We start from the raw sequence: 27983 nt of genomic DNA on the forward strand, positions 1-27983 counted from the left end.
GAGCTAAATCTCGGCCTTTAGGTTTCACCTGTAAAGCGGGATCATGGGCTTCTTTGGTAGTTCAGAGAGGTGGCATCTGGAGCCACAATGCCTGTTTTCAAACAACAGCTGCCCCAGGTCCTGCTTCACCTGGGCACATTACTCATGTCTTTCCTCCTCAGTTTTTGCACCTGAAAAAGGGGAGGATCATAATAATGGGACTTACATTTAGGGTGGTGTGAGGGCTGAATGACACACAATCTCTCATCCCATTCTTAAAACAAACAAATAGTATCTGATTAAAAATAATCTCCCACCCATGAATGATTTTTCCCCCTTTTGGTAATGTTGGATCTTCTTTCCTTTTCATTTTAGTAAATCATTTTAAAGGATTTCCATACCTTGACTGAATATACTGGCTGGCTACTAGGAGTTTTATGACCTGGGGGTGGGGGTCAGTGAGACTGCTTCTAACAGTCTGAGTTACAAAAGGTAGAAGAACATGTTTGCAGAGGAGTTTAGGGGGCAGGTAGAGGAGATCAATTTATGTAGACTAGATGCCTCCTGAACAAAATCCCCGGTATCTTAGAAGAGCAAACTAATCCAGATGGCTGACTGGCTGGACAGGCAGAGTTTAGCAGCCTGTATTAGGTGGTCACCTCTACTGTCCCCCACCCCAAATGCACATGTCAAAAAAGACAGACTTAGCATCTGGGCCATTTATCCCAAAATTTAACATTTGTAGTGCTCCATGACGACTGCACATTGAAAAGTTTATGCTTCCCCATCATCCCATTTTATTTTGTAATTGTCTGTTGTTCACAGTACTGATTTGTAGAATTGGGCATGATAAAGAGTAGCTATTTTAAATGTATCCAATATGCCCATCTGTATGTATATAGACTGCGGGTATGGACCAAAGTGTCTCATTTCTTTATGAAAGGAGAGATGTGCCATTCCCTCTCACACATTCTAGACTGATGTTAAAACAATACAATGGCCCTGAATGTTTATAAATGTGACTGCTGTTGTGATACTGTTTTTAGTGAGATGAGTACAACCCATATGGGCTCCAAGAAATACATTAATGTTTTCATGAAAGATGTTCACAGGTAGTAAATTATCTGCAAATAACCTTGGGTATCAGCTTTCAGTGGAAGGATATTTATGTACCTAAAGCATTTTGTGTTGGTGGTTTCATAGGTCTGCTCCTACCTCACATGTCATTTTGGAGGAGGCAGTGCACAGCACAACCTTGGCAAAAGCCAAGTTACAATATTGGCTCCCCTCCCATTTCAAAATTGTATGATGAAAGAAACTACAATTAAGGGTTGATGTGTTCATTTTTTTTTTTTTTTTTTTAATTTGGCCGGGGCTGGGTTCGAACCCGCCACCTCCGGCATATGGGACCGGCGCCCTACCCGCTGAGCCACAGGTGCCGCCCTGATGTGTTCATTTTAAGTGACCCAATGCAAAACAGGAAATGATTGAACCAGTAGAGATCACCCACTAGTTTATTTAACTGGGTGCGTACGGGCAGGCAACTCCTCTGCTGAGAGAAAAAGCACACAAAACAGGAATCAGTCCTCCTGACATTGGTATTTAGACAAGGGTGCTACAAAGCAGAGATTGGAAACACTTAACACCACAGATGCCTGGCTGCTGAAGCCCAGCAGAGATGCCACTTGGATGCCAGGCAGCACTTATCACTAGGACCTGGCACTGAGGTGGCTGGTTCCAGAAAGTTCTTTCCAGACCTTTTCATTTCTCAGGAGAAAATGGAAATCCATTTTGTTAAGTGATTTTTTTTTTTTTTTGTTTAAGTTAACTTTGGCCATTCATTACTTTTTTTTTCTTTAATAGTTTTGGTGACAGAAAAGTAAAATTAAATGTGTGAGTATCTCCAGTTTATAACCTTTGGGAAGGATGGATGTATTTATGTGTACAGGAGTGATGGGATCTATGATACTGCCACTGGGAGACCATGGGGAAGAGAATGTGGACTTTGGGGACTCATAGTCAGATTGGGCAGACCCATCCCTGCCCCATGAGGAAGCGGTTAAGGTGGAGGGAGAAAGTAGGGAATGAAAAGTCAAACAGACCCTGATTTGCATTCTCTTCCCCATCCTCTTCAGCACCCCCATGAGCACATAGGCTTGCAGAAATGGGCTACTAAATAAACATATCCTGCTGAGACAGGGGATTATTCCAAAGTTACAGCAGATCCTTGTAAAAGGGCATTCCTATCCTCAGTTCCCCTGGTAACTAACCAACACCCAACCCTGTAAATCTAACCTGGCAAAGGCTTGCTTTTCTTCCCCACCCCAACTGAAAGAAAGGTATAAAAACTCTCTTCTTTTGTCATGCAGGTGCAGAGGAATTTCAGATGTGAACCTTTCTTGGTCGTCCAGCTGATAAAGGAGCTAATACTCAATTGAAACAGTGTGTTGGCTTTTTCTCTACAATTCCACTTGCATTAGGTACAGCATTTGGAGGCCCCAGTGAGATCTCGCTAGCTGGAGTATCCGAATCTGTGTGATGCCCCCTGGAGAAGAAAGAAATTAAGGTGAGGCACATCCCTAGATATTTCAGGCCCTGTAATTTCCTGAAATCCTCTTGAGGGCTCTGAAGAAACTCAGATGGATTCCACCAAAATCCAGGGTCTGAAACTCTCTCTCAAGAGGTAAGTGTTCTTATTCTAAGTGTAGTTTATTTGTGTTCAGGAAGTAACCTTACATCACCAAGAACAGGCCACCGAATAGTCGCAGAGACTCCAATGCCATCGGGATGTTGCTAAGTGCCCCAGGGAGCCATGTTAGTGCACAGGAAGAATGACAGGCACCCAAGAAGGAGGCACAGGGACTCCTGAATGCTGCCTGGGAGAGACCCATGAGGGAAAGATAGGAGCTCCTGAGAGTTGGCTCATGCTGGATAGACCTGTCCCAGGTTCCTGAAAACAGCAGGATGCCAGTGGGGAGCCTCAGCCTCAGAGGCACATTTGATTTGTTCTTTGTTCATGAGTTTGTTTGTCATTATTGTCATCAGTGTGCTGACTATTCTTAATGTCTGTTCTGATTTCCATTCTTTTTGATTGTGTTCACAATTGTGGGAACTCAATAAAGTGAACCCCTGACACCCCCCCAGTGCATGATAAAGAACTCACTGCTGGCTTCTACGATGATTATGGAGTCCACTATTCTAAGAACCATCTCTGAGTCCTCTGTGAAGTTCAATGGCCCAGATTTAATGTAGGGTGGCCTTCTACTGGCTCAATTGACCCAACTCTCATGACTGTGGTCCATCAAGTGGTCACTGGGAAGCCAGGTCATCTGGACCAGTTCCCCTACATAGATCAGTAATTGATTTTAGTCCATAATCCCCTTCCCTGGCTTTATGTATGTGCAGTGGGTACAACAAAGCGAGACCACTCAAGGAGAGAATAGGCTCAGATGCACCTGGTAGGTACCAACTGGCTGGAGGAAACTGGCATCTGCACTGGGAAATGTCTAAGACAAGGTAGAATCGATCCAGGGTCCCCAATATTTTAATGGAATTAGGTGTCTGATCAACCCCTGGATGTTAAGATTGCTGGCAGGACTGGTGAGAGGTGTAGGAGAGTGTGTGTGTGTGTGGTGGGACTGAGACTGGACACCACCTGTAGATTTCCCCATTTCCCCTCACGAATCCTAGGAGAGTGTTGGTTTACCTTCTATGGCTAAGTGACAGTTTGTGTAAGAAATTGAGGGTACCAAGGTTAAGAAATGTGTTGGAATTGTGTGCATGTGAATGCTTGGAATCTAACTGAGATGGGTAATAATAGGCATGAGGAGTTCATGCCCCCTTCCCCTTTTCATAGGGAAAATAACTGTGTGCTGGCTGCTGTCTGTATCCCTGTATATAAAGTGTTTGCAGTTTTTCTGAGGGAAAGGGATGAGAAACATGTGGGAAAAGGCTGCTCTGTTAAGAACTGTGCTGAAAGATTTTGGAAAAGGGCTTGTGGAGAGACTACTGCAACATGTCTCCGGGAAGACTGGGAACTTTAAACAAGAATAACTTACATGCCCTGAAGTTCAGGTGATTGTGGCATTATTTAACATAGAATTTGTTTTAAACCTGTTACTAAAGTTACAATGTTCAAAGTTTATAGAACTGCTACCTGTATAATATTTCTAAGTTTGCTGGATTTGACCATGAGCTTGTGTTCTTGATTTTAAATCTCTGAATTGGGTGAGCTCATTCCCCTACTTAGGCCAGCAACTGCAGGGCACAGACTGGCCCATATGGGTCCTTTCTTCCCTGCTCCAATTTTTCGCACTGGCTATTCTGAAAGAAACTGGATGTTCCAGGTTTTCAGCTTTCTGTTTTGGATGCAGATCCTGTCCTTGATGGCCATCTTTAGTATGTGGCCATGTTTGACTTAAGGGAACAATGAAAAGACATCAGAAAGAATACTTATGGTATTGTTGCTGGAGTTTCTTTCTTAAGTGAATACTTAGTGTCATGGTCTAAGAGTTGAGCCTACGGGACACAGATGAATGATAAATTGTGATTTTGTTGGACGGAGGTGCAGGCAGACAGAGTGAAAAATGCCAGAGTTTCTGGTTATAGGGAAGAGTCAGAGGTCTCCTGAATGGGTCCTTTTTCTAGGATTACTATTGACACTAAGAGAAATTTTGACCAGGCTTGTTAGATGGGAAGAAGCCTTTAAAACTGATTGAGTGTTTTAATAAATGAATGAATGCAGTCCCTTCACTGGGGCAAGGTTATTAGGTTTTTGTCATAGGGAGGGGATTAGGATTTTACTGTTTTTTCAGGCTGCTTTAATCCTGTATTTCCTTAGTTCAGAGGGTGTAGTCTGCAGGGTGCAACCTGTTTGTGCCTAGAAATTGGAATGTGATTTCTGAGCTCATCTGAGCCTAAAAAATGGGGCATCCCTGTCTAGCCTGAGTGGAAAAATCCTGTATCAATATTATATTCCACAAAATGTCTCTCTTTTGTAAAACGTAATAATTTGATTATTTAAATTATTGGGAAACTGAGTCTTTGTCAAAGAATAAGATTCTTGCCTTCTAAATCTTCTAATTATTAGTTTCGCCAAGTCAATAATTAACTTCATAGTAAACTGTGATCTTGTTTTCTAATAAGTAGTTTTTTTGAGAGTAAAAAACAAATAGGCAGAAAGGAAAATCGCATTGTGTAAGAAAAGGATCTTATGTGGTAAATTTTCTCCTGAAACAGATTGATTATTTAAGAAAGTAATAGGCAGGACAATCTAGAACATTTAGAATGTTTTCAATTGTCTGTGTTGGATTGAATAAAGTTCATAAAATTATTATTGAAAGAATTTACATATAATCCAGATGACTATCCAGTACTGCCTTTAAAATCTTTTGACTTGTCATCTTGTTAAAGAAATGTTTTCAGCCTGTAATATTTGACAAACCTTCCAAAATAAAAAGTCTAAATTTGTTCTTTTTGAAATATCAAGACCATTGAAAATCTGAGAAAGACATATTAAACTTGCTCAATATACCAAAAATGTATAGAAAATATTGTCAAATATGAAATAATTTTATATAGATTACATTTATATGTATACTCCAATATATGAAAAAAATTAGTCTGTCTTAATAAATATTAACATTAATAATTTTAATACATCACAGAAATTATGTTTTGTAACTGACTGAGTTTAAAGTTTATCCTTCAAGAGAAATTATTAAAAAAGACTGAGGAGTTCTCTCCAATTCAAATTTTTGGTGTCTTTGATAATTAAATAGCATTGGGCTAAAGGCAAACTTCTAAGACTTTAATTAGAAAACTAACCTGTCTGTAAGTGTTCTTAACCTAACTTCAAATGGAACAAAAATCAGTTACATGGAACTCAGCTGGTTTGTTATGTTTTTTTGTCTTAAACATTGCTGATTCTTTCTGTGTTCTGTTTTCCAGAAGTCAAGAAAACCATTTTCTGTCTTTTGAGCTTCAGGAATGTATATACTTATAGGCAGAATGTGAAACATTTATTTTTCCTCTCTCCTTGATTTCTCTTGAATTTGAAAGCCATCTGTAAGTATTCCTAATTTCTGACAATACAATTATTTGCATAAGTTCAATAAGAATATATTTGGTTCTATAACACTTTTACACTGCTGGTGGGACTGCAAACTAGTACAACCTTTCTGGAAGGAAGTATGGAGAAACCTCAAAGCACTCAACCTAGACCTCCCATTCGATCCTGCAATCCCATTACTGGGCATCTACCCAGAAGGAAAAAAATCCTTTTATCATAAGGACACTTGTACTAGACTGTTTATTGCAGCTCAATTTACAATCGCCAAAATGTGGAAACAGCCTAAATGCCCACCAACCCAGGAATGGATTAACAAGCTGTGGTATATGTATACCATGGAATACTATTCAGCCATTAAAAAAAAAAGGAGACTTTACATCCTTCGTATTAACCTGGATGGAAGTGGAAGATATTATTCTTAGTAAAGCATCACAAGAATGGAGAAGCATGAATCCTATGTACTCAATCTTGATATGAGGACAATTAATGGCAATTAAGGTTATGGGGGGGAAGCAGAAAGAGGGATAGAGGTAGGGGAGGTGGAGCCTTAGTGTGTGTCACACTTTATGGGCGCAAGACAAGATTGCGAGAGGGACTTTACCTAACAATTGCAATCAGTGTAACTGGCTTATTGTACCCTCAATGAATCCCCAACAATAAAAAAAAAAAAGAGGAAAAAAAAATTTAGAAACAATAAATGAAATTATCAAATAAAAAAAAATAAAAAAAATAAAAACACTGGTATTTTACCAAGGCTTTGACTGGAATAGCATTTTCAGAGGTGTCCAGACAGCCTTAAGGAATTAAAGTTGACTTTATAAGGCCAATAAAAAATAAGTTCATTGAAAAAACAGGACAGATACCCATCAATAACATTTCCTGGTTTGTATTAAATAAAGAATGTCACTTTTTGACAGGTCTGGGAACCAAAATTTGCTTGGGGATCTCAAAAGATAAAGAATTAATGCAATGCATGTAGGTATCTAATTACAGATATGAAATCCGGGCTCATGGAAGGCTTTCAAGTCTAACCTGAGATTCCGAATAAAAAGTTTCAGCAAAGGCAATTTTAAAGGGAAGAAAGGCCTAGGTAACTAACAATTATTTTGATGCACTTTATGCAAATGATCACACCCAGTATACTGAAAGTACAGCTTTTTTTGGCAATTGAATTAGTTCTGCTATCATTTGTTTTTAGTAAGGTGAGAAATTAGAAAGAGAAAAGTAGTTCAAAGAAAAAAAAAGAAACTGTAGCCCACCTGTATTAGATTCCAGCCTTGTCTGCAATGCCAGCTCATAAAATGAGACATAGCTGTTTTACTAAACTGATCTGTTCAACTGGGACTAAGAGATGGGCCAAAGAATAACAAGCTATATATAGTAATTATATTTACTCTGAAGACTTAAGTGTCAACAAAGGTCACCTTTTGGCCACACTGAAAATAATTGTGTATTATTAAATATTATCTGTTTTGCCTATATAGATACCTTGAGAAAAAAAAAAACTGGAACTTGAATGAGAATTTCCCAGTAAATTATGTGAATGTAACATGGCCTCATAAAAGGCCCAATATTCAACTGATGTGCAAGAATATTCACTTGAATTGTCCAGAACTTTGGATCAGTTCCATAGGAACTCTTAAACCTAGGTATTATCTTAAAAACTGTGCTAAGTCTGTAGATAAGAATACTAATGTTCTCACTGTGAATTTCCAGGTGAATCTTAGCCTTGAAATCCAGAACTTGCCGATATTTATAGTTAACTGCTAAATGGTTTCGTTCTCTTATACTGAACGCAACCTTGACTATTGCCTTGTCAGTATAACAAAGCCAGACAGCTGCAAACATATCCAAGGTGGCTGAGGTCAGGCAGAAGCCAGATGAAAGCCCTGAGAATTTCTGTGAAAGACTAAATGAAACATATAAAATGGCCAACCATTATATGAAATTAGTAAGGGAGGAGAGAAAGGGTCAATTGAATAAAAATCAGCCAACCAAAAGCCTTTAAGCTGCTAAAGGAAAAACTATGAACAGCCCTGGTGTCAGGCATCCCTGACCTGGCCAAGCCCTTTTGAACTATGCATATTAGAGAGAAATAGAACAGCTGAGGAAGTGCTCAACCCAAATGTATTATCCTTGGCAAGACCAGTTGCTTATCTCTCTAAGCAACTTGCCAAGGGCCCGAAGAGATGGCCTCCATACCTAAGAACACATGTAGCCCCTGCCAAACTACTGCTGGAGGCTGATAAATGCACTTTGGGACAAAACTTAAGAGTCCAAGTACCATATGAAATGGTCACTGTTATGAACACCAAGGGTATCATTGGTTGATCAACTCATGCTTCACCAAATACCAAAGCTTTCTGTATGAAAATCAGAGGTTGGTTATAGAGGTTGCATATATGAGGCCATACACTTAGGAAAGAAGCAAAAAGAGAATTAAGAGACTTCTTGAGAGACACTTTTACATTCCCCTACGTGCATTTGCTTGATTGTAAGCAAGGAAAAAAATCAATGAATAAAACACAAACACTTTTTACAGGTTAGCAATTATACAAAGGAAAGTGGTGGATGCTGAGGGGAAATGGATAAAACTACTGATCAAATTGGATTTGGCAGTTACATGAGACCTTCAGTCCTCCTGCCTCTTCCTGTTCTTTGAAAGGAGGTGTCTGTGCTTCTCTGCTTAGTGAATGTGCAGCATTTGTTGAACACAGTTTCCATTTCCCCAGCCTAGATGATGTCATAGAAAATAAACCCCTGATATTACCAGGACCTGAAAACCTACAGGGAGAACAATGTGGAGGAAAATATTCTCTGACTGTTACTTTAGTTCTTTGAATATGCTTTTATCAGATAAACATTTCATTTTTTTATGAGTCATAAATTTGTAAGGAAAGCTAAAATTAAACTCTCTTTAGAGTTATTGTAGGAATGCAGCAATATACAAAAATTGAAAGAAATAGATCTTGATCTTTAATAACTTTCTTTACACAATTGGTACTGGCACAACTGGATAAACATATGTAAAAGACTGAAACTCAATGCACAACTTTCACTACTTACAAAAATTGATGCAAGATGGAAAAGAGACTTAAATATAAGACACAAAATGATAAAAATCTTGGAAGGAACTGTGGGGAAAACTCTTGACGATGTTGGACTGGGGAATGATTTTTCGGACAAAGACGTCAGCCATCATTGCAACAACAAAACAAAAAGACAACTTTCAGAACAGGAAAAGGTATTTGTAACGTATTTATCAAAGGGTTGATAACTAGAATCTACAGAGAACTCATATTAATCAACACAAAATAAACAATCCCATCTACCACTGGGCAAGAGATATGAACAGAACCTTCTATGCTGATGACAAATGCCTAACGTTTGAAAAAAAATGTTCATCATGCCTGATCATCAGAGAAATATGAATCAAAACCACCCTGAGACATCACCTAACCCCAGTGAGAAGGGCCCACATCACAAAGTCTCAAAGCTGCAGATGCCGGTGTGGATGTTGAGAGAAGGAAACACTTTACACTGCTGTTGTGACTGCAAACTGATAAAACCTTTGTGGAAAATAGTATGGAGAATCCTCAAAGAACTCAAACTAGACCTCCCAGTTGATCCTGCAATCCCATTATTAGGCATGTACCCAGAAGAAAAAAATCGTTTTATCATAAAGACATTTGCACTAGACTGTTCACTGAAGCTCAATTTATAATCACCAACATATGCAAACAACCTAAATGCCCAACAACACAGGAATGGATTAAGAAGCTGTGGTATATGTATACCATGGAATATTATGCAGCCATAGTATTCTTTTGTATTAATTAATTATTATATTAATCTTTTGTATTAACCTGGATTGAGTTGGAACACATTCTTCTTAGTAAAGCCTCACAAGAATGGGGAAGCAAGAATCCAATGTACTCAATTCTCATATGAAGGGAGTAGATGACCTAATACAAGGTGGAGGTTTTTTAAATTAAGTAGGCAAAGTGAAAAGATACTTCATGATACGCTGTGCTCTTCTGTCTCAGATGTAAGGAGTTACTCTACTGGGTGCCTTGTTGGAATGATTACAAAAACATGTTTCTGACAGTGTCTCAGAAGTTGAAGGATACCACCTTATTGGACAGAATTTCTATTGTTTCAAATCTAATGTTTAAACAAATAATATTTCAAGATGATAGTCAAAAATTCTTTTACAATGAAATGCAAACAATTTAATGTCTCAGGCTATATGAAGCACTTGTACTTGTGGCATGAGCCAAGGTCCACATGGTACTTGAGACCTCCTCCATGCTGCATACTAGGGGCTACTGGTATAAGATTCCTCAGGCACTGGCAGCTACTTTATCTGGCAGGTTCACTATAAATTCATGTTGCATGTCTTTAAAATTTTCAAAGTTAGTTTTAGAAAACATTATAAATGCACAGGCTGATTTCATTTTTTTTTTTTTTGTGAGTATGCTGACTTCCCATATTATGTTTAAAAATAAAAGTTACTTTGTGCAGACACGGGAAAGAGATCTGAAGAAATACAAGACTCTTCAAATCAATATTCCAGTGATTTTAGTGGTAGTTGAAAAACACTTTATAGGTTACTTGTCCATTCACTATGGTGTATGCACAAAATAAAGCCAATGGCAACACACCTTCTTCTACTCACTCTTCACAAAACAGTTACATTTCCTTAAGGATGACTTGATCAGTTATAGTTTAAAATTTTTCATAAAGAACATCTTTGTTCTTGTTGAAAATTGAAGTCAACATAATTCAAATCACCAAGTCATAGGGTCCACTTTAAATGTACTTGTAACAAACCAAATCTACATTTTGAATCATTTTAGCTTTCATAATTTAGGAATCTTGCCAGATGATTATGAAGACAGTTGAAAAGTCCAGTAAATTACTTACTTCCATTAATACAATTTGCATGAGAATATCTTGCTAAAAAGGTTAGAGACCACAGTGAAAGCCAGCAAGAGCCTACACATATTTGAAAGTGGGAAAATTTTATCAGTTAGAGAAAATACATGGCTAATTTTGAATATTTGATTTCTGAAACAGAAAATGCCACAGATAACCTTGAGTCTAGGCAAACATTTAAAACCACATATGGTACTAAAGTTCTGTACCTTTCAAAAAGTGCAGGACTTTAGTCCTCTTGGTGTCTTTCTGCCGGCCCTGTGTCATACGATGGCAATGACTACGATGCCAGGGCCATTTGATGTTATCTCTCCAGGAACGTCCTTCATAGCACTTGCCCAAAGGACCGATTTCATCTAGTAAGGAAGGGTAATTTTCAATTACTTTAGAATATATAAATGTTAACATTTTTTGGAAATCCCCATTAAACAGATCAACAGACAGCATGTAAACAATTAACAGGAATGGAAATACTGAGTTCTTTCAAAATGAGACTATATAAAAGAATTTTAAGTTTTAAATTTTTACCAAAGTCTGAAAGTACTCTGCATTGTAACCCATTGAACTACATAAGGGTCTCGAATCACAGATTTTTAAACGATATACCCTGATCATGGAGCTGGACAGTGGGAGGGTCTGTAATATCAGCTGAAATACCACAATCTGGGCAAAACTTCAGAATTACAATTGTAGAGTACAATTCTTTGGAGTTCCTTTGATCTTGCCTGGATATACTTCTGAATCTATCTAGTGCAACAAGTAGTAATATAATTATTAAAATGATTCCCTTCAATAAATATTAAAAATTACTCCATAAGGCCATTTTTAATGTGAACACCATTCAAAAGATAAGAAAACCAAGGTGAATTTGAGGAATTTAACTATGTTCATCTTTAACAGTTTTCTTTTTTTAAATCTCTCTCTTCCATGCCTCATACAATGGACAGTAAATCTAATATATAGCCACCTCCCCCGCCCAACATCCCTGACACTCGTGTGGTCTCTCTTCATCTCTCCTACTCGATGAAACCATAGGGAAGCTACTCTCATCTTTCCACTGAAGTATTTTCTTAGGCCAGGGACCTGGACATTTTCTAGGCCTCTTCTTCATCCCTCATTACCATTATACCCAACAGGGTGCTTGGATACATTTCTGAATGTGAACCATTCTTCCCTTTTCTAGTTCCACTTCACCTTTCAAGAACTCACCATCCCTTAACAAATTTTCAGAGGTTTTCTTTTTAACTTTAATAATATTTTAATAATTTTCCTTTGGAAATTATGTGTACGGCCATGATTAACTCCTTAGCTTATGGTTATGATTTCAAAGTACCTATTACAAACACTAAGGAATCTTGGATAATGAAAAAATATGCCATACGCAGCGGTTCTCAACGTTTGTTTCACGACCCCTTTGTTCAATTTGTAACAACGTGGCCTTTAGGAAGGTTGAGAACCACCGCCATAAAGAGAGAGACAAGATGGCTGACCAGATACACTAATGCTGGATCATCTGAGAAAGTATTTTAGATGAAAAAGAAAGAATCAATCACAGATTGGGTATAATTTCTATAGAAAAGCATCAGAACCTATAGATGATTCCATGACAAAGTTTCAGAGTAGAACACAAAGGAGGAAGACATCCTAGTGTACAGTGAGAAGGGTAGAGAGAGCAATTTCTTCTCTTTCCCCCACACCTCTGGCAGTTGATGGGCTCTGTACCTGCTGGAGAGACTTTCTCCCCACATGAGCACACAGGCTGCTGCCACCAGTGAGCTGGGAACTGCTTGTGGACAGGTCATGGGCCTCCCAACCCACAGAGAGCATTTTCTGCCCCCAGAGACTCAAAAGGGGATGGCAGGTGCCATATTGCTTCTCTACCTAACTTGGGCCTTTGTCCTTCTCAGAACTCTTCAATTCTTCAGGTTTTGTTCTGTTTCTTTCCACGCACACAGATTTCTCCAGCCCAGACTGTGAAATCCACAGGCTTCTAGGTGATTTGCTTGACTCCAGAACATGGACCTTCTGCCCAGGGTGGGCATCTATTTGTACTCCTGCAAACAGACTCTGTTCCTGCCCTTCTCACACATGTCACTGCCAAGAGCAACCCAAGACAATTCAACACCAGCCCCTTTCTCCCACACATTGTCAGGATCCAATCTATGCAGTCTCAGAGACATGCCCATAAACAAGCACTAACAGCCAGATTAGGCTGCAAGTTCTTCAAAAGGACACTTGCAACCTGAATGTTTATACCACCACAGTTCACAACTGGAAAGATGTCAAAACAACCCAAGTGCCTATCAATTTATCAGTGGATAAATAAAATATGATATATGTATACTATAGAGTAGTGATCATTCATTAAAAAAATGGTGATGATCTATGTTTTTTAACAACTGGGTAGAACTGGAGGCCATTCCACGTGGTATATCACAAGATTGGGAAAAACAGCACATATACTTCACACTAAATTGCAACTAGTAGATCGATAGTTATGTGCACATCTGGAACTAAATAGAAATCAGGTAGGAGGGAGGGGAAAAAGACATTGAGTAAATTCAACTGAACTGGTCTAATGCACACATTCTGGGTGAAGGGCACACTTACAACTTTGACTTAAAATGTATAAAAGAAAATTATGTAACTAAAACATGTGTACCCCTGTAATATTCTGAAATAATAAAAAAGACCTAATACAGGTGCAAATGTAACATATTAAAATTTGTAGGAATGTCAAATTAAAAGCTGACAAAATGCTGACTCTGCATCCTTTAAGCACTCAGCTCTCCCTCACTTACTCCCTTAGTCCTGCCACCTCTGCTTCCTACAATGCTTTAGAAACTCCGGCCGTTCCACTGGCTGCCTCCTTCTCACACTTCAAGTCTCAGCTGACTTGCTTCGTCCTCAGTAGGCCTCCCTTCCTCTGTGATCCAGTCTAAGTAGCGCCCCTGCTCATACTTTCTACTTTCAGTAAATTATTTCCCTCGCACTCCCCAGCGGTCACCATGCAGCTTGGTGATTTGTTCTCTTAAATGGATGACTTGCCTTCTTTTTAGTTCAATTTTCTAATCCTGGAGGATTTGCCATTTTAAATTGCTGATCTACATTGATTTTTATTTTGATATTTGTTCTTTAGATAGTACATTTATTTTTACTTTCTATGTAATTACTAGAGGATTTATTTTACCTTGCCAAACTTCAGTCAGAGGATTATTTATATACTTAAATTATTCTAGTGAAGAAAATAATGCTCAGTTCCAGGCTACTGCCTAGATTTCATGGGGTAAAAAAAAGAACACAGCCCTAAACCAAGAATTCACTGATTGTTTGGTCGTGTGTTGGCATCAAAGCCTTCCTTTTTTTTTTGGAGACAGATTCTCACTATGACGCCCTGGGCAGAGTGCTGCGGCACCACAGCTAATAATAACCTTAAAGCCCTAAAGTCTTAGACTTAAACCATTCTCTTGCCTCAGCCTCCCAAGTAGCTGGGACTATAGGCAACCGCCACAATGCCAGGTATTTTTTTGCTGCAGATATCATTGTTTAGCTGGCCAGGGCTGGGCTCGAATCCACCAGCCCTGGCGTCTGTGGCTGACGCCATAACCACTGTGCTACAGGCGCCGAGCCAAACGTATGGGAGAGGGCAACTGAATTTGACTTCCTATTTTTTACAGTAACAATAATGCTTTTGATGACTTGCTCATCAGAAAAATTACAGTGTCCCAAGCACAACTGGAAATATAAGGGATTACTATGTTGTACATTGCTTTTCCTTACAAAAATTATTGTGACTTTCTGTCACCCTCTTTGCTAACTGCCCATACGACATGGTGGGTTTCCCTGAGCATGGTTTATACAAAGAGAAAAAAATCCATTGGGTTATTGTTCTCCTAAACACTAAAATTCACCACATAGGAGTTACAGAGCCTCAGAGTTTCAAATAACTGCTGAAAACAGAGTTCCAGAAAGAGCTATAATTTCTCATGGGGCATTAAACAACAGTGACTTCATTGATTCAGCACTTGCATAAATTCTCTGTGGCAAGGGGTAAGGCTTGTAAAATACTTACATTGAATGGCACTTTTATTTCCTTAAAAAGGGCTCAGAGTAAGTAATGAGGTAAAAGATATTCTGACATATGTAGTACATTCATAATTCACTTTCTTTTTCTTTTTTTTTTTTCAGATTAATACTATAGTATAAATGATTAGGTTATAGTGTTTACATTAGTTAGGTAAGGTCCCTGTTGTAGTTGTGTTCTACACCCGAAAGGAGTGCCATTACCTTTACGTTGTGCCTGTTAGTTGGGGCAGTATAATTCACTGAATTTCAGTTCTTACTATTTGCAAGTATGGACATCTGTTTGAAGCATGGTTCATGGTTCTCTTATATAGTTATGTTTTTTCCTTTTTGTTCTTTGGAGACAGAGTCTCACTCTGTCTCCCTGAGTAGAGTGCTGTGGCATCATAGCTCACAGCAACCTCAAACTCTGGGACTCAAACCATCGTTCTGCTTCAGCCTCCCAAGTAACTGGGACTATAGGCATGTGCCACCATGCCTGGCTAGGTTTTTCCATTTTTAGTGGCAATGATGTCTTCTTCTTGCTCAGCCTATTCTTGAACTTCAAGCTCAACCAATCCACCCACCTCAGCCTACCAGAGTGCTAGGATTATAGGTGTGAGCCACTGCACCTGGCCTTGTATAGTTTTATGTGGCCTCATGATACCTCATGGGAGCTTCACCAGAATCAAGATTTAATTACTATATACAAAAATGCCCAGAAACAAATTCTAGGATAGATCTGTCTCTATGTGTCGATCTGCATCAAGGTGTTTTCTAGGAATTAGATCAAGACCAATGGATGCCAACACTGCACTGATGAGAGAGCTGTCTTCTCTCTTAGCAGTATCTTGTTTATATTACCTAATTATTTAAAATATAAGTTGTTACTTATTCTAAAATATATCAAGAAATAATCAAAAAGATTTCTGCTAATGAACAGTATTAAAATAAAATTTCAAAATTGATATTACATATCTGTGCATATATACATATATGTTTCAAAATTATGTGTACATATGAGAATACATATATAAATGGGAATAATCAATGAAAAATGTAGGAAAACTATTTCTTCAGGTAGAATATTGTCCATACTAATCACTTTCTCTTACATAGAAATAAAAATTAAGTCCTTCATAAGGCATTCTAATTTAAATCTACTTTTAACTCTTTTATAGAAAACATATTAACCCCAAAGCAGACCAGGTAATGAGATGCACATATGAAGTAACATCGGTTTATTTCCGTGTGTAACTCATATAAAACTACAAATATGTAGCTGATTATAATTGCAATAGAAAAAAATTCACATTTAAACATATCTCCCCTTGGGTTGAAGAACAAATAAATTGATTTCCTTTCTTTTTGTAAAAATGCTGTATTTAAATTATTCTCTTGAAACAATGAACATTTCATATTATGGGAAGTCTTATAAGCTTCAGTAGGAATTTTTTTAACTCAAAAATGTGATAATGGTAGAAATGTTTTATGTTCATTTGAAGTAAGGTGCATATGCTAAAAACCCTTAGGATTTCATTTATTAATTCAAGTTCATTTATCATTAAATCCAAGTTCTAGAAATTGAACCAAATAAACCACACCATAATCAAGTCTAACAACTCATAAGCAAGAACTCTTAAGAAATATTTTTGTTCACTAAGAACAAAGTTGAGTATCCCTTCTCCAAAAGTGTGGGTCCAGGAATGTTTCAGATTTTGGATTTTCTCAGATTTGGAAAACCTGCATGATGTACACTTACTGGCAGAGCATCCCAAATTCAAACACCTGAAATCCAAAATTCTCCAGTGACCATTTCTTTTGAACACCTGTTGGCATTCAAAATGTTTCAGACCTTGGAGCACTTTGGATTTCAGATTTGGGATGTTCAATCTGAACTAAGAGAATGTATCTTTAGAGTGACATTTCTAAAGCACTACAAAATTATTTCCTTGTGAATATGTGTAATGAGCATTTTCTTTACTCAAGGAAAGGAATAGCTATCCCTTTATAGTGTTTCTGGTGACACTGTTAACTAGATCAATATATTCTAACCTCAGTAGTTTCAAGAAAGGTAAGTGAAATCCAAAAGTATCATAAATGTATTTACCTTCAATGAAAGGCGCATAGATGTACATGGGAGGAGTACGCTATTTCCTTGTGAATATGTGTAATGAGCATTTTCTTTACTCAAGGAAAGGAATAGCTATCCCTTTATAGTGTTTCTGGTGACACTGTTAACTAGATCAATATATTCTAACCTCAGTAGTTTCAAGAAAGGTAAGTGAAATCCAAAAGTATCATAAATGTATTTACCTTCAATGAAAGGCGCATAGATGTACATGGGAGGAGTACGCTTAACCTTTGGTGTTTCCCTGCAGATGAAGGCGTTTGCCTGGCAGACCTGTGCCAGGGTCCGGCCACTGTACTGAAATTTGTACCAGGCGAGAAATCTTGCTTTAGGTGCCTGCTCCAGTCTATACGGGAAAGAATGGATCTAAGTTAGATGTGAGGGCTTAAAGAAACATTAAAACTACATAGTTTAATTAGATAATATCTCAAAAACAATGCTACCTAAGCTTTCTCATGAGAAAAGAACAAATCCTCCTAAACAGACAGTTTTATGACAGGAATAATGTGAGTAAATTTACATTCGTGGATACACAAATGAGATGTCTTTCTCAACCTAAGCAAAGGAGCAGAGGTTGTCACTATTTATCAAAGGTTATTTATTTGTATTAGATTAAATCATTTCCATAGATACCCACTTGAATTCTTCCTGCCAGCTGTACATGCTAAGTAGCAGTCCATTACAATTAGTGTTTCTTAATACTTAAGTCTATTTCTTCTGGGAAAAAACACCTAACTTGGGAATTGGCTCCATCCACTGATTCTTCAAGAACACAACACACAGTTGCTCTGCAGAGAAGCAACTGATGCAACTGGAGGATGCAAGATCCTGTCTTGTTAGCACAATTCTACTTTTTAAACCCTGGGTTCACAATAAAATTCAAATTTTCTTGAGGCCAAATATATCCAGACTTTTGTAAAAGCTTATGTTTAGTAAATAAGACAATCTTTTTGGAATAGAATGGACATTATTTTGTTTTCATTATCTGATCAAGAGCTTACTAAACGAAGACAGTCTCAGAACTCTTGTACAATTCATTAAATAAGACTTCAGTTGGTAACACAAGAATATGGAGAGCTCTTTCAAAATTTTCCTATTGTTTGCCCAAAGACAATGATTGCTTAAAGAGCTCTTTACCATTTCAAGTATTCCTAGATCTTCAGTAGGATATTTTAGAAATCTTCTGCAATGAAAGCTATGGAATTCCAGGTGAGTCTAAATGTCATAAATACAAGAAGGGATCCTCCATCAACTCTATTCACCTGGACAAACAGCATATGAGAAGTAATTGATAATAGAAGAACCCATACACTCTGGCTTTCCTGGCTTGTATCTATTCATGGAGAGTAGTAGAGGTGTTTCCTGCTTTTCAAAGGAAACACAGGTGATGCTACAGAGAAGTGAAGTTTGCCAATGGCCAGTGCTTCAAATCGTGCGTTGAAAAGTCTCCCATGAGAATGCTGGAACTACAGAAATGTAGACTTGTTACAAGACTCCCTTTGTAACATCAAAATCACTAAAGACATCTATCATTTCACTTTGGGATTATAAAAATAACTAAAAAGGACTAACCTTTATAAAAAGTTTAAAGGCCTTGAGCAAGATGTGTATATCAATGATGCATCAAAAAGGAATTCATACATAAGAAGTACATGACCATTTGAATTTTTTAAATCTTGCCATTATAAATCAAATATCATTAATGATTTTTATGGAGTATAGAAGAATACTTAAAAATCCACTTATCTGACTCAGCTCCCTTAGCACAGTGGTTATGGTGATGGCCACCTGCGCTGAGGTTGGTAGGTTCGAACCCAGCCTGGGGTCAGCTAAACAACAATGACAACTGCAACAAAAAAATAGCCAGGCATTGTGAAGGCACCTGTAGTCCCAGATACATGGGAAGATGAGGCAAGAAAATCACCTAAGCCCAGGAGTTTGAGGTTGCTATGAGCTGTGACGCCACGGCACTCCACCGAGGGCAACATAAAGAGACTCGGTTTCAATTTAAATAAAAATCCACTTACTTACTAAAGTTAATCATACATTTAACTAATACAAGTATTTCCACAGAGCTCTCCATGAAGCCACCAGTGACACAAACACACATGGGATTACTCTGGCCCTACAATGCCAAGTTTAAGAGATAGTTTAATGTTAAGCTACAAGACTGTCGTGTTAATCTCTAGTTCAAATGACAATAAGAACAATTTAGGCATTAAGAAAAATACAAAGAGGATCCTATCTGCTGTTAATACAACTTAGCAGTATAACATCCTGGATATGTTTACAAACACTTGGAGCCACACTACCTGGGTTGGAATTCTGCATCCACTATTTACTATCTTAGGGTATGTTTCATAGCTCTTCTGTTCCTCATTCTCTCCATATGGAAAGGTTTGATATAAACCTTAAAACAATCCTTGTACAGCCCTTACAATTCCATTACATACCCAATCACAAGAAGCAGCTTTATTATATTTTCATTCCACTACTATCAACAGAAAGATTTGTTTAGTTAATGACTTCAATCTGCAAGCCTCTATAATTTTCTGGAAAAAAAATCATTTTGCCCTTTTATCTAAAACAAAACAAAAACCACTGATCTGATTCAAAGAGCTCTGTAGACAAAATACATTTGCATTTTCTTTGTTATCTATACTGTTTTACACAGCTTTGTTACGTAATACAATGCTATACAAAGTTTGAAATGTTAAAAGGGCTGTTGTTAACCATTATCTGAACGGTTTGCAAGATCAAATTGGTTTACGTTTACACTGGAGTCCATGGTACATTAGCAAAAATAATGAAGGAGAATAATGCTAACATATCTCAGAAAATCTTGCTAGAACAATGTAAGAAGAGGACAACACAGTGGTGGAAAGTGTGGGCTTCAGAGTCACAGGGCTGGGCCTCCGTCTCTGCTCAGTGCCTGGCTGCTGTGTTCTTCTGCAGGCACCTGCCTATAAGCACCAGCTGCCTTGCCTGGGCTGACAAATAAATGAATCATTGTAATAGAAACCAATCAATTCTGTGTCTCACAACAAGCAATGCTCAATGTATGTTAGCATATGTCAATCCTTTCTAAAAGAATTATTGCTACTATTACCATTATTGCACAGCAAAAGCTGCTGTCATCTGTCTTACATTTGTGCCATAAATGTCATTTACTACCTTTATAGCAAACAGGCTACTCTGGAATTGAGCAGAAATTGGTCATAGTTACCAGGAGAAATTATCAACTCGTGAAAGAATTATCAGATCAGTGTAACTGAGTCAGATGGATTCAACTATTTGTTATGAGTTACATTTCTCCTTCAAAAGAAATATGGATGAGTAGTCTCCAAAATATGGGTTATTTTAATTTTACAAAGGAGTAATTTGTGCCAGCTGATAACTCACTTTCAAACTAACAAACTGTGTTATGTTATCAAACTAAGAATAATGGTGACAATTATAATGAAGATAATCTCTATGAACCACTAAAAATAATTCTGCTTTGTGTGTTTTATCCTCATTTGATTTTCAGAACAATCTTATCAGGAAGATATTATGGTTATCACCAAAGATGGATGATGAAATTGGAGCTCAGAGAAGCTGAGCCACTTACCACAGTCACACAGCTAGTGTGTGGTAGAAAAGCATTAGCCCCAAAGCCCAGAGCAAAGACCTTAAAGACGAATGGTTTAGACACAAAGCTGTGTAGAGTGCAGTGATAGAAAACCGCAGAAATGGATAAAAGAAGGATAAGCAAACTACATGTAAACAGATGTCCTTGAACAGAAGTACGAAAGGAGATAGGACATAAGCTAAAGATGGATACTCAGTCAAAGGAATTTGTTTCTAAAAAATCAAGACATGAATATTTTTATTGGGCAAGGAAGCCAAAAGCATGCAATGGAGCGTAAAAATTTTATTGTATAAAGCAGGATTCTTTATGAGACACGAAATGAGGGACCAAGGCATAGAAATAGCTATCTCCTCTTTGTGACAGGAGATGAGGAAAATAATGAAAGCTAGTTGGAGAGGAGGAATGATGCTCAGGTCAGGACAAAAGGGGAGAAAGAGAAGGTGCACGACATTAAGAACAGTCACGACCCACACGCCTACCATCAGTGACCCACACGATGGACGGCATCAGAGGAGAGAGGCAGGGGGGACCAGGAACTCAAGCTGACTGTGGACATCTGGAATGGCAAAGGAAGTAAAAAGACTGCTTGATTGTCCAGTTCCACTGAGGATCTGGCTTATGCTGTGAATTACTTATCTGGAATAGCACTAATCCTCAGAATTGTGTTAGGTTCTGTTACAAAGAATACTTTGCCTGTGTTGCCATCACTGTGCTGCTTAAGGTGGAACTGGTAGCACAGGTACAGAAGGGGTACAGTCAGCACAAAGACTCATCCAGGACCAAAAGACTAGGAAGGTCAATGTGAAGACATGTCTGGGCATGAGAAAGTAAGGACAGTTCTGACGATATAGCCAGGAGGCCAGATGACAGGCCTCAGGCTGGTTTTGGAAAGAAGTTAAGCCAAGAAGGAGCTGACAAGATCATCTAAACGGAAGCTAAGATGAGTGACAGTAGAGAGAAAAAAGGTAGAAGGTGCAGGGCAGTGTGGTAGTGGTGGGAGGAAAGTGGTTTGAGTCAGGAAGTGGACTTCTGGACAGCTGCAGAGTGACTCAGGTCTGAATGGGTGAGTATAAGACAGGGCTTTAGGCCTAAAAATGGACATGGAAGGGACTGCAGACAAAGGAGATAAGGCACAGAGTAGAAGAGAGAAATCAATAACACCAGGGTGGATGAACCTAATATACTATCCATGTTACTGTCTCTAAATCAGTAGAGGCTACCAAGGACAATACCACACTACATTTCTAAAATTACCTGAAAAAGGTATGTTGCTCCACACACTCCTTCCAGAACCTTTTGGCTGCCTGGGGACTTGGCATTTGAAATGTAATGGTGCCATCAATTTTGTTCTTCTGGAATAAATACACAAAATCTATCAGCATATTCCCTTAAAAGGCAATAAGAAGCTACTGAGAAACATGGATTTAGATGGCTCTATAAAAAGTCTTTCTTCTTAAAAAAGGTAAATATTGTATATCAAATGTACTCATACAAAAAGGACTTTTCATAGATTGATACACCATTTTCTATGAAAATCAAGTAGAAGTTATTCAACATCAACCAACCGACCAACTTCAGGGTCCACTAAACTCCTTTTATTGCATTCCTATTCATCACCACCACTGAATTAATTTAACAACAAAAACCTATTGTTCCTTCCTACTGTGAGCTAAGAATTTATGACTTTTTCTTTGCATGTCTGTGTGTGTGTGTTTTTAGTAGCAAAAATATGTATACGCAGGCTGATCGTCAAAAAGACTGACTTTTTCATAATGGAATAGAAAATAGTTCATTTTCTTAAAATTTTAGTGGGAAAGAATTTATTTAGCTCAAGGCTGTAAAGCAGCAAACTGACACAAGCGATTAGATATGCCAACGGTGATGAACGATTGCTTACCTCTTTGAGCCTCAGTCTGAGTAAAAACTCACTGCCCTTACAGGAGACCTTTGCGATGTTACCCCAGTCAAAGCGACAGAAGGTCAGCTCTTCCTTATAGATGAACACGCCATTGCCAAACACACCCAGCTTGATGTTCTGCAAAGAATAACCGAATTAACCATAATTAGAGCTGTCAAAGTTATATAATCAAGAGGCTAAAGAGCTCTCTCAAAGAAAGAATGGCAACTTAATGCTTTTGTATTTAAATTATAGTAATAGTACACAAATTAATAGAAACTGTAACACATAGTCACAACTGAAATCTATTTATCTTAAGGACTCAGATTTGATTTGCCAAACAGTTATTGCAACATGAATATAGGAAAGGTCAATATTCTTTCTGTTTGTTCATTTTTTGTTTTGAGACAGAGTCCCCCTTTGTCACACTCAGTAGAGTCCCCTGGTGTCATAGTTTATAGCAAACTCAAACTCTTTGGCTCAAGCAATGATCTTGCCTCAGCTTCAAAGTAGCTGGGACTACAGGCGTCCGGCAGGAGACCTGGCCATTTTTAGAGACAGGGTCTTACTCTTTCTCTGGCTGGCCTTGAACCCATGAGCTCAGGCAATCCACCCACCTCAGCCTCCCAGAGTGCTAAGGTTAGAGGCATGAGACACCACGCCTGGCCCTAGGACACAATATTCTTCAAAAGCCATAAGACATATGTTTTCCAGCTCTGAACAATAACAAGGAAGAAAGGAAACAACTGTATCAACTATCCTGAAGGTAAAGAAAATAAAATACGCTTTCCTGAAGGCTATTCAAGCCCTTAGAAATGATCTGTGGTCCACCCTAAGATGCACTCAACCATCTTATTTGAGGCCAATTTAATTCAGATAAATCACCCTGAAGTATTTATTTATTCAGATAAATAAATTATGTGAATTTTATTTAATTCAGATAAAGCTGTTGAAATGATGTCAGTAGTTCACAAAGCACAAATCCACCACAGAAAATTGCACTGAAATCTCTGAAGTCTTTCAAGAACTTTTTCAATAAGTCAGAGTGCTGACATTCACTTCTCAACAAGCATTCCTTTGACTGGCATACATTAAAAGACTATTAATGAAGCTCTTCATAGTCTTCTTTCCCCCAGAGCTTTCATTTAAAATAGATGATAATTGAGAATAACTAAGAGCCTGAAGGGCTTTTAGAAAACTAAATCAATGGACAGCCAAAGTGACTAATTGCCTCCTCACATTTCAAGTAGTGCTAAGGGTCTAAGATGTACAATCTGTAAAGTAATCCCCATGGTCTTTGGGGGAGAACTGGATCTCATCCATGACATATAAAATTCCAATCTTAGGTGCACATCTGGAAGTAAAACTCAATAGAAACCCAGTAGGTAGGAGGTGGGAAGATGGGTTAGGTGAATTCACATTTAACTGGTATAATGCCCCTTTTTGGGGTGCAGAACACTTTTAACTTTGACTGAAGTGATCAAAACCATATTAGGGGTAAATCATGTCTACCTCTATACTATTCCCAAACTGAAAAAAGAAATATCATATCTACCCATTTAATATTCCCAAACTAAAAAAATTAATATAAAATTAAAGAATACTATCTAAAAGTATCCACATTCTTAAAAGTCAATAATAGGAAACAAGCTGTCAGAAAAACATGCTGAAACAAACACCATCTTCAGTCTACATGTCACTTCATAAAGCATAATATCTTGACTACCTTTACTAAGAAAAATTCAATAGAATTTACATGTCTAGAAAATACAAGCACAGGTCGAGGAAGTTAATGCCAATTGCTTTCTCTGCTAAGATACTTGAATAATTCATACAAACAAAACTATATTAGATCAACCCAAGCATGTTTTTAAAAATCTAGTCTATTCCTTTACTTGCCCTGTCCTTGCAGCCACAACTCTCTCTAGGTATAGAATAAAAAGGTGGAGTGAATCAGGTGCATGTGCCCAAGTAACTTTGCCAAAAATATCTCTGCCCACGTCCACAGGGAGCAAGGTGGAAGATTGCTCACGGTGTCATGTTCTCACCACAAGAGAGGAAGCAACCCAAGTGGAAACACTGCACAAGACATCTCCAGTCCAAAGGAATCTTTGGACAGGACAAGAAAGCCATTTTATCTGACTTAAAAATAAGGGCAATGCAGATTCAAGTACATTCGTTGATTTTGGTATTGCTCTACAGCATGGTTTTTAGGATTATCAACATTTGTGTGAATAGAAATTCAAAATAAGTGCCAGGGAGTAAAAGGGGAAAAGCATGTCTTAACCCCTCACATGTGAGTTCTGCCACCAGGCAGCAAAGGCAGAAAAGGAAAGTCTAAAAAGAAACACCTGCTCTGCCTTGCTCACCACCTCAGGACGCTGCCCCATGTGGATAACAGCGGGTCCCTTGATGGCTGGCTGCCAAATGGGTTTGGAAATTTCTCACAAGAGATCATGGAGAAGAACGGAGGGGAGGTCGGAGTATTTTACACTCAGATTCCCTCCCTGCATGGTGGCATCTCGCTGCCTGTGTTCCTCTGACACTGGCTCCTCTTAAGACAACCATCTCCACACATCTGCCTTCTGGGTTCAGGTATGCAGTCTGCTCTGCCACCTTCAGACCTGGGGAGGTCAAAAGGGATGCTGACACAGCCCGGGGGACCACAGACGGTGGTTTGTGCTGCTTTGTGGTTTGCTTGCACCTGTGTCAAGAGTCCTTTTATTCCAGACCCTTCTAATTATCCTAACATGAATGCACCAGTAAGAACTCCTCTAACATTGGATATTTTTTCTTCCATTCTTGAAATACTTTGCTAGAAAGAAAAAGTATCCAATGTACTCAGTACTATTACAAAGCCAAAGCCAATATATAACTACCCACACTTTCACACAAAAGATAAAACACAACTATAGCCCAGGATGAAGAAGGGGAGTGGGGAACAGTGAGGCTAGTGGAGGGAGGGTAATCACTGGGACCTCATCTATGGTGCATGTTACAAGGGTACATGTCAAATCTATTAAAAGTAGAGTAAAAATGTCTTAACACAATAAGTAAGTGACGTGAAGGCTATGTTAACCTCACATATGCTTGATGTAAGCATTCCAAATTGTATACAAAATTAGCACATTGTATCCCAAAATGTATTAATGTACACTGTTATGATTTAATAAAACAATTGTTAAGAGGAAAAAAATATACTGTACAAATTGCCCTGGCTGAGAAGGGCAGATTAAAAAAAAAAAAAGAGAGAGAACTCCTTTAACAGCAATAAATAAATAAATCTGAATTCAAGACAATAAAAAGGATCAAATAGAAAAAGGAACAAAACTATAAAGTACATAAAAACTTCTTTTCAATTGTTATAGAGAGTCTGTTCAATAAGCCACAAACATCTTACTCATCAAATATTATCTAACAAATCAAATAGCTAATAAACACAATGGTGATTACTTTGAGTTTTTTAGTCTTCTGCTCTTAACTATAAAGCAAACACTGATATTATAACAGGGCCTATAACTTTTTAGCTTTCTTTCTAAGATATCACATTTAAAAACAAAATCTTGACGCTTTGTGACATTGTAATCTAAGAACTGGCTTCTCAATGATCATGAGATGCAAGATTTGCATGTGGCAAGCGTAGTAGGGTTTAGAGAAGGAGAAATGTGCTTGGGAGGTCTTTTGGGACCCATGAGTCATAGAAAGGAAATCTATGTTTCAGTGGAAGCTATCCTAGAGATTTCCTAAATCATGCAACCTGGGCTGCTAAATTGCACGTAGGTTTTGACAGAGTCCTTTCAAAGCTCACAACTGTGGGCTCCCTCAGTACATTCCACTGACTGTGGACACGTTTCTCAAAACCAAATCCATCTTTCACCTGGGCTCCCATTCTCTTCCTTGACTCTCCCCACTATGTAATTACCTAAGCTAGAATCATGAAATAGGTGACATTTGTCACTAGTAATAACCATAGTATGCATTTACAGATTTCATTTTCATTTCTTGATGAATAGGGTTCACCTGTTCATAACTCTTATTATATCAAAGTGACTATCACTAGAATATCTGTGTATCTATGCTCACAAAAATCGGTATATTATTGCCTACTTTATTGTATGAAATGGCCTATGAAGTATTCTGTCATGTTTTCATGTTTCTCAATTCAAACTCCTTTTAAATATACAAATAAATATGTTTTCAAGTTTTGTAATTATTTTTTCAGAAATTTGATCTTTAGGATTTTATTTTTCAGGAGTATGGCATTCAAAATCATATCTTCAAGATTATGACCAGTGCTCCACCATTATTTTTGATTCCCTGATCTTACTACCTCTCACATGAGACTGAGGTTCCTTCATCATGTGAGCCTGGGCCAGTGTACTTGATCTTTCACAAAATCCAAAACAGACCTATAGGAACGAGCCCAAGGCTAGGGCTCCTTCACAGCCCAGAAGCTTTTGGAAGCAGTCAGAACTGTGCCACCTCAGCCCTGTTAGGTTTACTAAGATCTGCTCCCTCTCCTAATACAAATGTGGAAGAGGGAGCGGGGGCAGACACAGCAGTTCTAGCAGAAGCTGGGACTCAGTATAAACCAGGATAAGAGGTAAAAAATGCTGACAAGTTGTGCTTAGAATAACTACCCATGAAAAGGTATTCATTAAAAAGACTACTGAAAAGAAGAAGTAGGGGGAGAATAAATGATTCCTCCCACTACCAAAACCCCATGATTAAGCGAAGAAATATTAGAAATCCTCAAGAGAAGGCCAACAGTCTCTTTCCAATAGTGAACTAGGCCATCCTTTTGTTATTTCCTTCTTTCCTCCCTCCCTCCCCCTTCCTTCGCCTCCCTCTCTCCCTCCTTCCCTCCCTTCCTCCCTTCCTTCCTTTCTCTCTCTCTTCTTTTTTATGAAACTAGGCCATTCTAAAGCTAGAGCCCTGGGAAAACTTCAGTGCACACACTGGAGTGAAGTTACTTTCCATGACAATGACAGTACCTTGGCCTCATGCAGATGAACCCCGTACATGGGCAGTCCCCTGGCGTGCTCTATGAACTGATAATCAGCTTCTGCTGAAGCTATGCTACTGAGAATAAAAAGAAACAGTATTACGGTTGCTTTGAATACATGCAAAAAAGAAGTGTTTAAAACAGAGCCAAGATTAGATAGTTTGGAGTAGAGGATGTAACCCAAGAAAGTTGGCAGAAGACCAGAAAATGGGAAAACAGACTCAACTCTCAACTCTAGAGTTTTTCTCTTAAGATCATCGCATCTAGGGC

At 38.2% G+C, this 27983-nt stretch overlaps 1 protein-coding gene across 1 annotated transcript; it reads right to left on the reverse strand.

The window, feature by feature from the left end:
* Positions 1–118: 118 nt before the first annotated feature.
* Positions 119–27769, reverse strand: LOC128579497 (protein 4.1-like). Its single transcript, XM_053581563.1, has 6 exons — positions 27703–27769; positions 22709–22846; positions 22066–22163; positions 17366–17526; positions 11197–11343; positions 119–170 (listed from the first exon to the last, which is right to left on the reverse strand). Exons 1-6 carry the CDS (start codon positions 27730–27732, stop codon positions 139–141), a joined length of 606 nt encoding a protein of 201 aa, XP_053437538.1. The 5' UTR covers positions 27733–27769; the 3' UTR covers positions 119–138.
* Between the last annotated feature and the right edge of the window lie 214 nt (positions 27770–27983).

The sequence above is a fragment of the Nycticebus coucang genome, unplaced genomic scaffold (genome assembly GCF_027406575.1).
Source record: "Nycticebus coucang isolate mNycCou1 unplaced genomic scaffold, mNycCou1.pri scaffold_59, whole genome shotgun sequence".
Lineage (NCBI taxonomy): Eukaryota > Metazoa > Chordata > Mammalia > Primates > Lorisidae > Nycticebus > Nycticebus coucang.

Bases quoted from the DNA above. Each gene is read 5' to 3' on its own strand.
- LOC128579497 (XM_053581563.1), bottom strand. From the start codon at position 27,732: ATGTACGGGGTTCATCTGCATGAGGCCAAG. The intron at 17,527-22,065 runs GTAATTTTAGAA...TTTCCCGTATAG, and splicing joins GAGCAACATACCTTTTTCAG to ACTGGAGCAGGCACCTAAAG. The intron at 11,344-17,365 runs GTAAATACATTT...CTTCCTTACTAG, and splicing joins CTATGCGCCTTTCATTGAAG to ATGAAATCGGTCCTTTGGGC.